The sequence below is a fragment of the Helianthus annuus genome, chromosome 9 (genome assembly GCF_002127325.2).
Source record: "Helianthus annuus cultivar XRQ/B chromosome 9, HanXRQr2.0-SUNRISE, whole genome shotgun sequence".
Classification (NCBI taxonomy): domain Eukaryota; kingdom Viridiplantae; phylum Streptophyta; class Magnoliopsida; order Asterales; family Asteraceae; genus Helianthus; species Helianthus annuus.
The window spans coordinates 89,698,838-89,713,764 of NC_035441.2; the positions used below are offsets into that span (position 1 = coordinate 89,698,838).

Consider the following 14,927-nt stretch of genomic DNA (forward strand, 5'->3'; position numbering starts at 1 on the left):
TTTATAAATATAATCGTGTATATCCTTGTTATTACTTTTGATTAAATATTGTAAAAATAACTTTTTGTCGGAAATGTGTCTCAAGTTGTGACACAGTTCTGACGGAATGTTTAAATCAACTAAAAAATAAATATTTTGTCACAAATTTGTGGGAAATATAATTATTTTTTATTATTATACTAATTTTACTATTATATATAAATATAAATGTGTATATCCTTGTATTTATTTTGAATAAAATTAAGTAATATGCCATAGTTGTCGGAAATGTGTCGCAACTTGTGGCGCATTTCTGACGGAATGTTTAAATCAACTAATAAATAAATATTTTGTCACAAATGTGAAGGAAATATAATTATTTTTAATTATTATACTAATTTTACTATTACATATAAATGTAAAAGTGTATATCCTTGTATTTATTTTTAATAAAATTAAATAATATGCTTTAGTTGTCGGAAATGTGTCGCAACTTGTGACGCATTTCTAACGGAATGTTTAAATCAACTAAAAAATAAATATTTTGTCACAAATTTGTAGGAAATATAAATATTTTTAATTATGATACTAATTTTACTATTATATATAAATATAAAAGTGTATATCCTTGTATTTATTTTTAATAAAATTAAGTAATATGCCTTAGTTGTCGGAAATGTGTCGCAACTTGTGACGCATTTCCGTTGGAATGTTTAAATCAACTAATAAATAAATATTTTGTCACAAATGTGTAGGAAATATTTACTAATTAACCTTTTGTAAATTATTTCTGACAGATCTGTGACGCACTTGTCAATTAATTAGGGTCTTTTTATTTTCTGTCATTGTTGCGTCAAAAATTTGAAACAGAATTTTGGAAAAAAAAAATTGTCACAAATGTGTTTGAATCTGTGACAAAAGTAATTGGGTAGGAAATTTCCGTAGGAAATTATGTACTTTTCTAGTAGTGATTGTTTTGGTTTTTTTTTTTTTTGTTGCTATAATGGGCGCTATAGCGTAACAAACTGATACGAATACCAACTGAATTTTCGTCGCGTATCGCAAGGAATCCCCCTAGTACATAACAATACATAAGAATAAGGAACATGTATGTAAAAATTAACGAGACATGGATGGAAGACATTTTATCAGAAAGAAGCAACATCTTAAACATAATTATCATTCTTACTCGGGAGCTCACCGATTCCTTCTTCGATTATAGCATTTGTCATAACTAAAAAACTTGAAAGACAAAGTCTAAATAAAATAGAGATTCTCAATAGGTTGATTGTTAAGGCAGTTTCTCTAGGGATTTTTGAGAGAGTGCACCTCCCTCTTGATGGGCCCTTGCGATTTCACCTTTTCTTTGTTGATGACATCATTTTTATTGGTTAGTTGATGCGAGTTAATTTTTAGATATCATATAGAATTCTCCGTGTCTTTTCTCTAGTTATATGTTTGAAGATAAGTGCCAAGTTTTCGGAGCTGGAGTTAATGACCATGAGATTTCCTCCATGGTTACCATGCTTTGATGCAAGACAGGTTCTTTTTCGTTCACGTGGGCTCCCGATGGGTATGATGTGACATGATTATACATATTTATTATGCATAATCATCCCCATTTCATAGCACTTTTGTGGCATTATCATCGAGATATATTAACTAAATCGTTCCTTTTGATAATTTCAGGCTATTTGACTTCCTGAGCGATAAGAAGTTAAAAATACTAGAAAATGAAGAAAATCTGATGACCTGCAGCCAATGCATATTGTGCCCATGCATCCCATTAATTTTCTAGTTTTCAATAAAATACAAGATTCCATGTTTTCCAATAAGACACACGGTTGTGCATGTCACATGTACGAGCGTGCACTAGCATACTTACATGCGTGGACTATAAAAAACTGAATATTTTACCATACAAGTTAGTAAAAGGCCATAGACGGTCGTGCACTGTACTTACACGATCGTGCATCCGCCATAATTCGCCTATTAAAAGCAACTCAAGTTCCGATCATTAGTGTGCATTTATAGGGGCAAGAACCCATTGTTCTAGTCCTATTCTTTTTTTCTAGATAGGAGTGTACCAAGTTGTGTAGTTAGCTTATCCTTTAAATCTAAGGGCCAAAGAGCAATTTATACTCAATGGTTCTTAAATCATTCTTAATCATCAACGACAAAGTGTTTTTATCATCATGGTCGTTTTCAGCTAGTCTACGTTATCTTTTGGGATTGTTGAACCTTGTTTAATTAATATATTATCTTAATTAATTGGTGTGTTTGTCTTTTTAACTATTCTTGACCTGACTAACTTTTATTGGCGGGAAATCCTAACCTTTAAGTGCTTAAGTATTTAAATCTTATACTTGAAGTTTGTACGTCTATATATGTCTTTAGGGATAGTTTTCCCGATGTGGACATCCTCATCTCGTGATGGGATGTCCTATTTAGCTCAGCACTTAAATAACTTTAAATGTTTTTTGTTGCATCGTGGGAATTCGAGATCAAAGAGATAATTAATCTTTGATTAACCGTGCCCCTATTTATTTTATGTTTGTTTTATTTCTTGTCTTTTACTTTTGTTTTACTTTATCAACAGACCCTTTCATCTTACTATCCAACTTAACAACGAGGGTTGAGTAGTGGGAGACACAAAGCCTTGGTTGACATGTGGTTTTAGACCACGTTAAAAACCATTTTTATGAATTTAAAACTAGATTCGTGTAAGAAAAGCCCTTTTAAAAATATATGCATTTTCACAAATCAATGCCCCCTTATTGATGTATTCCTATTTTCAGCGAAGATTGACGACGGATTTATGAATTCATCCACCAACACCACTTTGATTATGACTTCATGTAGCAAGCCCCCTAGCAATATCCATGTGCCATATGCAATCTTCTTCCACCCCGTTACTTTCAGAACCTTGAAAACTTGGCCTTGTTAAGATTGCTTCAATATTCTCGGTAGGATTATTCACAAATCATCAATCTAAGCTATCTTTTTAGTTTGACTTTTCAAATTCTTGCGATCGCTATTCACTTGCACGTTTATCGATCTTATAATTTGATCTTCTAAAATTAGAGTTTCATCTTTGAAAGACATAACATCACTGGTAGGCACCGTCTTGCCACCATTGTCATCTTATTCGTGTGTTTCCACACTTCGTGGTTCAATGATGGCTATAAAAGCAACAACATCGACAACTTGAGTGACTAACGCCTCTGTAGCCCATACCTCTTCATTCTAAACATTACAGAGTTTCCTTCTTCTTTTGGCTTCGAACTACAATCTGGAGCCATGTGTCCCTACGTCTTCAATTATACCACTTGAAAGGAAATCTTTTACTACTTGATCCACAAATTTTTTCGTTACCTTACTCGTTTTCATCGGATGACCAACTTTCCTTGTCTCCTACAGGCTGTCTTGGTTTTTTATGGGTTCGCTCGCCAAAATTTCACTGGCTTGGATTCTTGTTTGACCATTACCTACCTTTGCCTCGTTCTGCATACAACGTTTTTTCTTTAGTCTTTAGAGGAGTGAAATCTAAGATTTTAGTTGTATGCTTCGCCAAGGCTTCTTGATGGGCTAACAAGTTTTTCAATTTTACCATAGATGGTTAGGTCGGCCATCTCTGGATAACGGCCACAAAGCTTCATACTCATTCTTCAACCCATAGATTATTCTCTTCATTCTTATTAAACAATTTATCATCGAATTAGTAATAAACTTATTAATACTGATGTAGTACTAAGGGAAAATCCTTCGATGATGGGCACACATCGTCCAACGATTCAAAAGCCTCAGAGGGAATTTAAAAGCATATGCTAAAAAATAGCGAAAGATTAGCAACCTTCGACGGCAGGTGCACACCCACTAACAACTAGAAAGCCTTAGCGGAATCCAGCAAAAAATCAGAAGTCCAAATATCAGTACAAGAAAAGCGAGTAATACCGGCGACACCAATAGTCGCGACGGCAGGCAATAGCGACGATGACATTACCAGTCGTCGCTATTGCCTAGCGTCGCCGCTATTGGTGTCGCCGGTAATAATTCGATCGGTGTGCTTAAACAAAAGAACAATCTTGGCCCTTGATTGAAACATGATCTAGTGGTTGTTGTTCTCCCCTTCAAACAAACACACTTGAAATACAATTTCATCTTCTTCTCTTCAAAACAAACACAAATCATGCTCATCTGTACATCTTTGTCATTAGAGCTTCTTCCCGGCCGTCACAGATAACGACAATAATCCGTCACAAGAGCACCTTCTTCGTCAACCACCACTGTCACCGGAGCACCCTTCTTCGTCACCGGAGCACCTTCTTCGTCACCGGAGCACACTGTCACCGGAGCATCCTCTTCGTCACCGGAGCACCTTCTAGCGAGTTTTTTAGTTTTATGTGTAAATTGTGTATTGTATTGTTTGAGTATTATGTAAAATGCTTTGTGAGTTTGTGGATGTATAGTATGAAATTTGAATAAAAATACAACGACAAGCTTTCCGGCAATTTCCTTTTATGCTTTGTTATGAGATTTGACCGAAAATTACATGTAAAATGCTTTGTTTGAGTTTTTGAGAATTTGCAGGTTCCGTCAACGGCGAGCTTTCCGGCAATTCTCTGGCAAAAGCATTAGCAGCGACAGGTTTAATAGCGACGACATTTTTGCTCAATAGCGTCCAATATTTAGCGACGGCGCAAGAGCGGCGTCAAACAGCACCTTTAGCGGCCACATTCGTCGTCGGTATTATTGCTTTTCTTGTAGTGTATAGAGACGAATTAAAGATAGATTATCCATCGACACACTGTTTCCTCCAAAAACTACGAAGTTGCATGGTTCTCTCAAACTTGGCCATCGATAATCCATATTGATAACTGTCGATTTAACCACTAGCATAATTGATGTTCCGTTGGTGATTACCGAAGCATTATCCTATTTTACAATTTTATTTTTTAAAGTAACCGTGTTTCGTAGGTAATTATCGACATATTTGAGTTATATTATAAAGTATATAAATATCGAAATGATAAATTATCCTAGTGGATGTGATGTGGATGGCTGAAAGAGAACCGAATTTTCTTCGCTTAAAGGTGCACCACTATGAATTAGGCACATCTCCATGTTATTCACGCTTATTTTTTAAGTTTACTTTATTTTATTTTGATACTTACTCTTAAAATCGATGTATTAATGTTAAGTAGTTTTAATTATCCGTCCTTGATGTACCCAACATAGTTCCGTCTTTGCTTATTTTCATTATTTAATTTTGATATGATTTATAAAGTCTATAGTAGATTTAAATCTTAACTAAAAGAGGTTGGAAGTTTGAAAATATGACGTAGTAATTAATCACTATAAATAAAGGTGAGCGAGAGAGTCTTAGAAGCATATTATTGAGGAGAAATGGCTTCATCCTACTCTCTCATCCTACTTCTTTCTTGTTGCTCTCTTTTCTTTGTTTTCATTACTGCAACACAAGAATTTGCTTTCAACACCAGTGAAGGGGAAGAAGCACACCATTATCATACACTCCAACTAACCTCTCTTTTGCCATCATCTGTTTGTAATCCATCTGCTCTAGGTTCGTTTCTTCTTTTTCAATTATATCCTCTCTCTCTCTCTCTCTCTCTCTATATATATATATATAGGGATAGGATCTTGTGAGAAGCACTAGGCTAATTGAGAAACTAGAGAAGACCGCACATTATCCATAAGCTTTTCGTAATATAAACATATGTATACTTTAAAATTGACTATATACATATGTGTATATTACGAAAAAGCTTAGGTAAATTTGTTGTCCAGAATGTTTCTCAAGTTTCTTAAATAGGATGAATTTCTCTTAGGATCCCTACCCTATATATCTATATATATGTATGAATGTATGTATGTAAGCAACTAAGATGAGTACATAGTTTGTTTGAATCTTCTCCAATATCCTACTTGAAAATTTGGCCACTCTTGGCATCTTTTACTGTCACAAATCGGTTGCAAAAGGCTTTTCAGCCGAAAGTGTGGTCGTAAAAATCAACATGGGTAATCTTGTTTTGTGACCACATAGCGACTAGTGTTAATTTCCGACTAAAGTGATTGTCGCATTATTTGTATAAGATATTCTGATGAGAGACTTCTAGGTTAGCGTTTGTGTCGTTTAATGTAATAAAATTGGAATTGGAATTTGCGTAAGTGCGTATTTGTTTCACATAATGGAATGAAACTTGAATGGAATTGGAATTTAGATTTCGTTTCTTACGTTATTGTTCAGTTCCAGTTTCTTCTTTTGTTGAAACAAACAACATAAGTAACAGAATGTACATTCCAATTCTATCCAGATTCATTTCGTTCTATGAAACGAACAATACCTTAAATATTTTAGTTTGTAATTTTAATTGTTTGAATAAAAAATATTACGTAAGCTTTTTTCTTATAAGGTGACTGTTTCAGTTATTGGGAAATATGAAAACCTGTTAAGTTTATGAAACGTTGAGGTATAATTTTCTTGATGATTTTTTATTTAGTTTAACGAATGTTTGCTCGTCTACCTGCTATTCTTATGTAATTTGCTCTGGTGATTCGAATGAAACGATTTTAAAATCATTAAATAATAATAATAAAAGAATTAAAATAAAAGTATTGCTTTTCTTAACAAAAACAATTACCGAATGATCACATAAATTACACCTAACCACCATGGAAACTCCACATTTTATCCTCTTTCTCTTTTATCTTATAGCGCAAACAAAACAAAACCATGTTTTAATTACCATGGGTCGTAAAAGAATTAAAAAAAAATTACAGAGCGATCTTGAATTATTTTTAAAACCTATAACTAGGTAATTTACTTTTTCCAAAACTATTGATGGAATAAACTTTATGCTTCTAGAAAATGTTATTAGTCTTTTTCAATGTGCTGTTTTGCAAGAAATAAAGGAAAAGAAATTAAATGGACCCCTAGATAGGTAATTAAGCAACTACCACTAGGATGTTATTGGATCATCAGCATTCTTTGCCCACACACTTTCATTAATCACCATTATTATGATCGTCATTTTTATTTTTATATTTTTATGCCCATCCAATTTGTTTAATAAGATAGTATAGATATATTATTATCGTCTTAGTATCTTGTAAAAATGACATTTTTCGTAAAAAGAGTAAGAAGACATAAGAATTGACATGTAGGCATCATGATTTGCACTTAGGTATAATGTTTTGGGTTGTTTTGTCAAGAAAAACACCAAACATAACAATTTAAGACACAATGCAATGAATTTTAGGCTTAAAACATAAAACACCATGCCAAGAACGTTGAGTAGTGTGTTTTAAGTGTTAAGCAGTGTGTTTGAAATTTCACGCCCATAATATGTTGCATTGTATTTTAGATTATTATGTTTGGTATTTTTCTTGCCAAAACAACTCAAAAATCATGTTTAAGTCCAAAACATGATGTCAAATGTCAATTTCTATGTCTTCTCACACTTCTTATAAAAAATATTTTTTTTATTTACAACCAATATCTTATCAACTAGAAAAAAATGTTCACTACATTAGTTAGGAATTAAACATCTAAAATAAAAAACAAAAAGAATATTATTGCAATTTCTTTCAAACAAAATGATGGGAATGATTAAAAGAGAAGCTTCGCAGAAACCAATTTGAATGGTGGGGTTTTCACTTTTCAATTCATACATTCACACACACATTATTCCGAAATATATAATGACTAAAATAAAGTATGCCTCTAAAACTGGTAAGATATTTTGGTGGTTTTCAAATCACACAGAATTCTTTAATGCAAGATCAAACAATTGTAATGTGCGCTTAGCAAATACATAGAGCCAAAAAAAGAGAGAGGTTACACAAAATCACTGCCAAATCAAACAGATTTTGTATAATTTGTTATTTTTTAAGTAAATTATATCACAAAAATTAAAGTTATTTTTCTCTGTGACTATTTTTTTAATACTAAAATAAACATATAGTATTACTATGTATTTAGGGGATAAGGAGTGGTTAAACACTTTAAAGTGGCAAACCAAAAAACCGACCAATGAGAGCGCGCCATGTCAATTAGGCAAAAGTGTTTAAACTTTGGTGAAAAATGTTGGCAATGGTTTAAACACTTGGTGAAGTGGTAAACTATTTTTAAAAAAAAAAAAAAAAAAGGTGTGATTGGTTGAGATAGGAATGGACCCCACCCACAATACCCTCCCTCTCTCTCCTTCTCCCTCTTGCCGAATCGGTGTTCCATCACCGATTTATCCAACCAACTCGGCAAAATATATGTTGGCGGTGGGGTGGCCACACTTTACCGAATCGGTAAATGTGGTTTACCGAAACCACTCCGCATCCCCTTATATATTGATTTTTTTCGATTTTTGGGGGTGGGGTTGGGGTGGGGGTTAGGTTTTTTGGGGGCTTTTTGGTGAGGTAACACTTGTCACTCTATAAATCCTTGTTACACTTCTTACAATTAGGAGTCTTTGTATAAAGGAGTTGTACTAGAGGCTTAGAGGATTTTCAAAATAAATTTAATATTATACTTTTAATTAAAAAGTATTTGGTTTCTTTTTTTTTTTTACTTTTAATCCAACATTATTCATCTTTTGCAAATTTAACCTCACATTTTTTTTTACTTTCAACTTTGGCCTTCTACTTTTCATGTTTTGAAAATTTTTTGTTTATGTTTCGCTCGAAATTTTGAGAGTTCACACGGCGCAACGTGCGTATATGGTTTAACGTTTTTACGTTTTCTTCTAAATTTTGCGACTTAACACGACGCAACGTGCGTGTGTGGTTCAACGTTTTTACGTCGTCTATTTTTTCCTGTTTGACAAGTTCGTCGCAATGCGCGGGTTCTAAATTGACTTAGTTATTACTTCCATACTTTGCGTTTCGGTCTAATTTCTTCACATTAACACGCCGTAACTTCAGTGTTGGTGGTCGTTGTCGGTGGTGTGGCATTGTAGCTATTTCTCACGGTTTTACACCTAGTGGCGGACTTAGAGTGTAAATAGGGGTAGCATGGGCTACCCCTCAACTCCGTCTCCGTAGTGTAAAAATACCCTTTAACTCCATTTCCGTAGTGTAAAAATACCCCTCAACTCCGTTTTTGTTATATAAAGGATACCACTGATCCTAAAAAAAAAATTAGGATACTCCTAACCTTTTAGGCTAGTTCCGCTACTCTTTACACCCCACCGCAATGTGGGGTGCTTAATACTAGTTAAGATTTAAGTTCCAATGATAAGATTTTCACAATAATTCATCTACCGTCCCAAATTTTTAACTATAAAGCATCACTCACTTTAAACATGAAAAAAATATTTTGAATGATAACGTACTATGTGGGGTTGTCGTTAAATAGTTGATTTAACAAAGCCTACAACAAATAAAATTTATATATGTAAGAATTTATGACATAAAATATCATAAACGCGTGGACAATAATATATTGTCACCAGTAAAGTACGACAAAAATGCTTTTTTGTTTTGTATGTTAGTTTTATTAACGATTCACATGGAAAGGGGCCTTCCTTTTTTCATTTGTTTGGTTAGTTTTGTTTTGTTTGGAATCTAAGTAGATCGGTTTTAGCCTATGAATCGACATCATAACAGTAGAATCATGTAAACATGTTTGCAATTTTCGACAAGCCACGAAAATAAGTAGGTTATGAACAGTTATTGTTCGGATTGACCTGTTTATTTAAAAGGGTCACGTTCCGGTTGAGCTGTTTAATCTATTTAATTAAGCAGATTGACCTGCCAACGTATTTAATTAAACATGCAAACCCACTAACCCGTTTTGACCTGTTAACTCATTTTTCACAGCCACCAACCCAATAAAAATATGGGTTACATGATTTTAAGTGTGTACGGGTTAGGATTGATATTTTTTAACAAATAAAAAATATGGGTCGTGCAAAGCCGAAACCCATCAACGCACCAACCTGACATGATGGAAACCCCTACGTACATTTTAATGATACACGTATAGTAATTTAAACTAGAACTCGTTAGGTCAGATATAACTTTCTAAGTAAAATTACACCATAACTTAAGCTAAAACTGGTACTCAAACGGATGCTTGAATTATTAAATTCTACTATTCTAGCCACCATGTTTTTTTGTTGCTTAACTTACACATGTGCTGAACCTTTTAGGATTCAGGGTCATGGGTTTAAGGTCATATTTGTCACGTAACATATGAAATGTGTCAAGTGTAAACATTTTCTTGTCGCTTTATTCTATCTTTATTAATAATAATAATTACAATAAATATTTTGAAGAACAAATTAGGATGTATACTTTTTAATAATACATTTTATATATATTAATCAAAACTAAGATTTAATTGTATGAAGTAGGTAACAAGAGATCAAGGGGATCACTGGAAGTGGTTCACAAACACGGACCATGCTCTACGCTCAATGAAGACACGGTCAAATCTTTGACAGTGGAAGAAATCTTGACCAATGACCAATCAAGAGTTGACTCAATCAGGGCTAGGTTAGCCACCAAGACAGGAAAAAAAGACATACTGGGCTCCAAGGCCACTATCCCTGCGAAATCCGGTAGCACAATCGGATCCGGTAACTACATTGTAACCGTCGGATTAGGCACCCCGGCCAAACAACTCTCACTCATTTTCGACACGGGGAGCGACCTAACCTGGACCCAGTGTGAACCTTGTGCTAGATCATGTTATGATCAAAAAGAGCCCATATTTGCACCCTCTAAGTCCACCACCTATTCCAACATTTCGTGCACGGCAACCCAGTGTTCTGAGCTCACCTCCGCCACCGGAAACGACCCCGGTTGCAGCGCATCAACATGCGTGTATGGTATTCAGTATGGTGACCAGTCTTTCTCAGTTGGATTCTTTGGAAAAGAAAAACTGACATTGACTTCAAAAGATGTAGTTAATGGTTTCTTTTTTGGGTGTGGTCAAAACAACCAAGGACTCTTTGGTGGTGCTGCTGGGCTACTAGGACTCGGTCGCGACAGGCTATCTATCGTGTCACAAACCGCTAACAAGTACAGGAAAGTTTTCTCTTATTGTCTCCCCTCACGCTCAAGCTCTACCGGTTACCTAACTTTTGGAAGTAGTGGAGTTGGCCGTAAAGTTAAGTACACACGACTCTCGGGCAGCTCACGTTCTTTCTACGGTCTTACTCTTACGGCTATAACCGTTGGTGGAACTAAACTACCAATAAGTCCTACAGTGTTTCAGACTTCGGGTATTATCATTGACTCGGGAACCGTGATCACGAGGCTCCCCCCTACAGCCTACTCGGCTCTAAGTAAGGCGTTTAAAGCGCAAATGAAGAAGTACCCGTTAACTAGATCATTATCTATACTTGATACTTGCTATGATCTAACTAATTATCAAACAGTTGAAATACCAAAGATAAGTGTACTTTGGGGTGGGAATACACTTGTGGAGATTGCACCACAAGGGATTCTATATGCAAATGGTGTTAGTCAAGTGTGTTTAGCTTTTGCTCCAAATGGGGATGATTCAGATATTGGTATATTCGGTAATGTTCAACAAAAATCGCTAGCTGTTGTGTATGACGTCGCTGGCGGAAGGGTAGGATTTGCGCAAGGCGGATGCGCCTGAACACCAATGGACACAATTGCAGTGTGATACATTGTTATAAACTTATAATAAGAAGAATTAAATTAGAGAAAAGGATTGTTGGAATAAGGTATAGAGGCAGGTTTTGTTGATTACCATTGTTTGATGTTTGAATTTTTGCAACTAAATGTAAATTGATTGCTTTCAAATTCAATGCATGATGACAAATCTATTTTGTCCACAGGGAAGGAAGGCGGTGTTGAAAATTCTGACACCATATCCTTATTGTTTCATTTAAGCACAAATGTATGGTTTCATATGAGACCTAGAATACTCATTTTGTGTTATATAATTTTCATTTGAATAGTACCAACAAACGATCCCAAGTCACCAACTTTTGTCACGGATTGGGCTTGACATTTGAGCCCAATGGGCCAGACCCCAACCGGACCTAGCCCACATATCAAGCCTAATTTGAAACATACATTGTAATATTGTGCGTAAGAAAATCAAATTTTTAACAGCTGAAGGGGTATGGTATCAAATCCTGCGCCGACCAATCAGGTCGTGCGCGGGACCATACTCTTATCAGACTAATTTGGTAGCTTTCCCGATACAAATTTTCCACCACTTTACTATATTAGTTGTCCGCATTAAAAGTTTGCAAAGAAACTAGAGAACAAAAACCAATCTTTAACGTGTAAGGTATTCATTCATCCATAGAAAAAGGATTTCTGTATGTGGCTAGAAAAGCAATCTTACTGTGGTACAGATAATATTCTTTAATTTATCAATATTACTTTGATATGTACTTCATTTTTATTTTTTAACTTATATAATAAAAAAAAAGTTTACGAAAAAACAAATGGATGGTGATCTGACAAGTCTTGTACAGTGGCTAGCTAATATAATATCCCTCTATACGCGCTTGAATTTTTAAAACTAATCATATAACCAGTCCATATTCGAATAGCCGTCCCGAATGTTGTACATTTTGGGTTTACCTGTTGATAAAATATGATACGACAAGTGTTATTAACTCAAGTTATCACTATTGGCTACGTAAATTCAAACACAACATTGCGGATTCATTTACCAAAGTCTAAAGGTGAGAGTTAGTTAACAAAATGTCAAAGAGGAGTGCCACCAAAATCCATGGATGAATAAGGTAACAAAAAAGAAATTTGACCCGGATGACTTAAGATCCCAAGATAGAAGTTTAAAAGGACAACCTACTTATATAAACCAATGATGCCCATTATTGTGTTACTCCAAGTCTCCAAATCATATGAAGGTGGGTTATGTATGTTTCTAGTCATCCAATAGCAATTAGTGACAATAGTACAAGGTTAAGCATACAAGTTTTGATTATATATAAAAACATATATGTGAAAGATAAGTAGGGTCATTTTGAAGGGAATTGTTGGGTCGCAATTGCTAAGAGCTTTCAAAGAACTTACTACTTGTCATCACCATAAAGGGTACACCCATAAGAGAAGTCAATCAATCTTGATGTTCATTTTTATTTAAAAAATTAGAGTCATGTAATGAATTTATATTGAAATAGTTGGCTAAACAATGAAGAATATATTATAAATTATATTGTCGCCTACACAAGTAACAACTTGTTGTTATTCAGTCATACATAAACCTAAATCCCTAATTGTTCTTCCTTTGCAGATTCATTTGTAACAATTAAGTAGATTACGTGTTTAAGAAGAAATCGTTCACAACATGTATCTACGAATTGTTTGTTATTTCTTAGTTGTAAAGAAATTTGTTGTTACAAAAATATCATGTTTTTTTTTTAACATTCAACTTCATTAAAAAGACAACTAGTCCGTAAAACACGGACGGTAGCCAACCAATTACATCATGTACCTCGGGTTTACACACCAATCACTCCATTCCAAACTATTTCTGTCAAACCTATTTTTTGTACCAAAAAAACGTTCTCAACTTTATTTGGTGGATTACGTCCATTACCTTTACCTCCCTTTGGTTGAAAATCTTCTCGTTACGGGCTAACCAAATACCCTATAGTGCTACAATAACAATTCCTTGGACCATTCTTTTACCTTGCTTACCTCCAGCGTCGTCTTTGAATAAGCATAATAAATCCCGAACGTCAAAAATGAAGATTGGCGGGAGCCGACACCACGTCCGAATCTTACGCCAAACTTCCATTGCAACTTTACATTCTGTGAATAAACAAAAATATCATGTTTGTTTTTGTTAAAACATTTATTATTATTATTATTTTTAAATAACTTTAAACTAGCGTGTTAAAACATGTATTTATTGTTATTTTTTAAATAACTTTAAACTGGCGCAAAAGACAATAGAAAACTTGAAATCACACGGATCATAATCCTCATCACGTTTTAAGAAACAATCCTGGCCGTCACTTTTCAATTCCACAATCCAACGGTCCACACTCACTCCCACTGGTTCATCCCCATTCCTCCACTGTTACGAACCTAATCGTTAACCAATTGATCCAAAGAAAAAAGATAGAAGCTAGAGAGAATTGATAGACTTTTGGAAGAGATTCAATTTATCATTTTTCATTCATATCTTCATAGAAAGTACAAACTCAACTTAAATAAAAAAATGATAATGAAAGGAAAACAACCCACTATTCTACTAACCCATAACTTCCTAAAATAATGCATAAAACTAGGACCATAATTTGACTCAACAAAAATAAATAACATAACTAGTAAAATATTAATTATGCATATGACTAACTAGAGCACGTAACAATCCACCCCACTCGAACTCGGCTTGTCCTCAAGGCGAAAATCGGGGTAAACACAAACGAACCACCATTTCGCTTCCCAAGGCGGCCGCCATTCTGTTTTTCCAGCAGCATACGGACTAGTCGCAGCAAAGCACCACGGTGGCTTCCAACTGTGTTCCAAATTCGTGTCTTTGACCCCTACCCCTTGATTCACCGGCGAGCTCCAAATGCAGCGTTCACACGGAGTAAGCTTGAGTATGAAACCAGTGAGGGCATTCCGGTAGACAAATGACTTCGAGTTAGTGCGTGAAAATGGAGGGGAAACTTTTCCTAAAGAGGGTGTTGGTCTTGGCATGGTTGAAGGGATGAATGGTGGGGTAGCGGCAGATGGTGGTGGTGTGATAACCGAAACCAGTGGCTTAGTGGCATAAATGGGTGGTGGTGGTGTGGCTATAGGAATGGGTTTTGGAGCAAGGGTAGGGAACCGAGGTCGATTTTTGAGAATATCAATCATCCGAGCAATACTTGACTCGATTCGATCGAACAACTCGTGTTTGGATAGAGTTTGAGCAGCCATAGGTCCAAAGGGGGATCACGGCGGCTCTGATACCAATTGTTACG

The 14,927-nt window shown here is 35.0% G+C and overlaps 1 protein-coding gene across 2 annotated transcripts; it reads left to right on the forward strand.

The window, feature by feature from the left end:
- Nucleotides 1-5,277: 5,277 nt before the first annotated feature.
- On the forward strand, nt 5,278-11,804 carry LOC110877749 (aspartyl protease family protein At5g10770). 2 transcript variants are annotated; one of them, XM_022125945.2, is made up of 2 exons: nt 5,278-5,563; nt 10,347-11,804. In XM_022125945.2, exons 1-2 carry the CDS (start codon nt 5,386-5,388, stop codon nt 11,603-11,605), a joined length of 1,437 nt encoding a protein of 478 aa, XP_021981637.1. In that variant the 5' UTR covers nt 5,278-5,385; the 3' UTR covers nt 11,606-11,804. The 2 variants fall into 2 exon arrangements, with proteins under 2 accessions (XP_021981637.1, XP_021981638.1); XM_022125946.2 differs by having other exon boundaries at nt 10,350-11,804.
- The last annotated feature ends 3,123 nt before the right edge of the window (nt 11,805-14,927 follow it).